The following is a 1,414-nucleotide window of genomic DNA, read 5'->3' on the forward strand; positions in this document are numbered from 1 at the left end:
TACACCTCCTTTTCTCTTAGTGTATTTGTCACTTTATGTTTTGACTTCTGCCTTGTCATGATCCTTCASCCATGACTCTTTCTGTCATGTTTCAGAGATCTGCGAGGGAACTTGTTCCAGTGCAGCTGTGAGAACAAATGGCTGATGACGTGGCTGAAAAATACAAACGCCACAGTGTCAGATGTCTTTTGCGCCGGCCCCATTGATATGAAGGGCAAGCGGCTCAATGACCTTCCCATTCCGCCGGGCGAATGCATTTCCACAGGTAACGTAACAGGCACAAAGGTATGTTAGAGGCTGCGGGGAGGCTGCAAATGGTCAGGTTAGAACAGTGGAATCAATGAAGGGGTTGAATTATTTACCAGGACACGATCATGTCAGGTGCACTCAAACACAAACAAACTCAAGGTCAGCTAACATGTTTACCACTGTACAAAGGCTTACATAAGCAGGTTCACACATAATACCACACAAACCTAGACTAATAAGGTAAAAATTAAAAGCCAATATRTGGTCTGTTAGTACTCAGAGTATGTGTTATGATTCTTACCTACATRAAATCCCAGCTGAATTTAATAAAAACTGACTGATTATAGTCATTTYTGTGTTTTYTGAATTGTCCAAAATGTAATCCTCAAAACAAAAAATCCTGCATGCTAACATGCTCTTCAAAGGCTGMTAACAAAGCTCAGCGTAATTTGATCAAAATGCTTACAGATGCGTTTAGTGATAAAGAGAGACAATCAGGAATTTTAACACTGTTGCTGAAGATGTTCAACCATAAGGTCAAAACGATTGTTTGAATACAACAAATCTATTGAACAAATAATAGTAACCCAGAGAAAACCAGGATGAGTTCTAACCTGTTACCAATGTAATGAAGTTCTTYAGGCCAAGTTATTGCAGAAAATAGAATAGAGGGTAAGTAAGTAAGAATATTTTAAGTTTATCCTAAAGGGTAACCCATAAATAGTTAAGTCACTACAATAAATAAAAGTTCTACATATGTGCTATTGTACTATTAGTGAATGCATTATGAAAGCAAAACATGATATTACTTGAATTTGAAGTCTAAATTCATTGCAGATAGTTTTTTTAGTATTGAAATGTAATTTAAGGTTCTTGATCATTTGATTAAAAAAATAAAGAAATAAAACATTTTCTTCCTTTTCCCCCTCTTCATGTTGCAGACTTTGTGCGTCATCAGTCCATTCCTATTCAGTCCATGTCGGCTGACATCTTCTCCTTTAAAGATGACATCTTTGTGGCCATGGCTGCCCCAAACTCCAACAGCTGTGTGATCATGGAGTGGGATCACATTGAAATGAATTTCAGAAAGTTCGACAATATTATAGGTTTGGCAACTTTTCTTTCTTTCTTTCTTTCTTTCTTTCTTTCTTTCTTTCTTTCTTTC

The 1,414-nt window shown here is 36.9% G+C and overlaps 1 protein-coding gene across 1 annotated transcript in view; it reads left to right on the plus strand.

The window, feature by feature from the left end:
• The window catches only part of LOC106517171 (leucine-rich repeat LGI family member 2), a gene marked incomplete in the record, with an annotated part of 5,554 nt that overhangs the window by 1,765 nt on the left and 2,375 nt on the right, over positions 1–1,414 (plus strand). Inside the window, 2 exon segments of the mRNA XM_014007890.1 lie at positions 96–265; positions 1,191–1,355. Coding sequence (XP_013863344.1) covers positions 96–265; positions 1,191–1,355 — 335 coding nt within the window.

The sequence above is a fragment of the Austrofundulus limnaeus genome, unplaced genomic scaffold (genome assembly GCF_001266775.1).
Source record: "Austrofundulus limnaeus strain Quisiro unplaced genomic scaffold, Austrofundulus_limnaeus-1.0 Scaffold45, whole genome shotgun sequence".
In the NCBI taxonomy this organism is placed as follows: domain Eukaryota; kingdom Metazoa; phylum Chordata; class Actinopteri; order Cyprinodontiformes; family Rivulidae; genus Austrofundulus; species Austrofundulus limnaeus.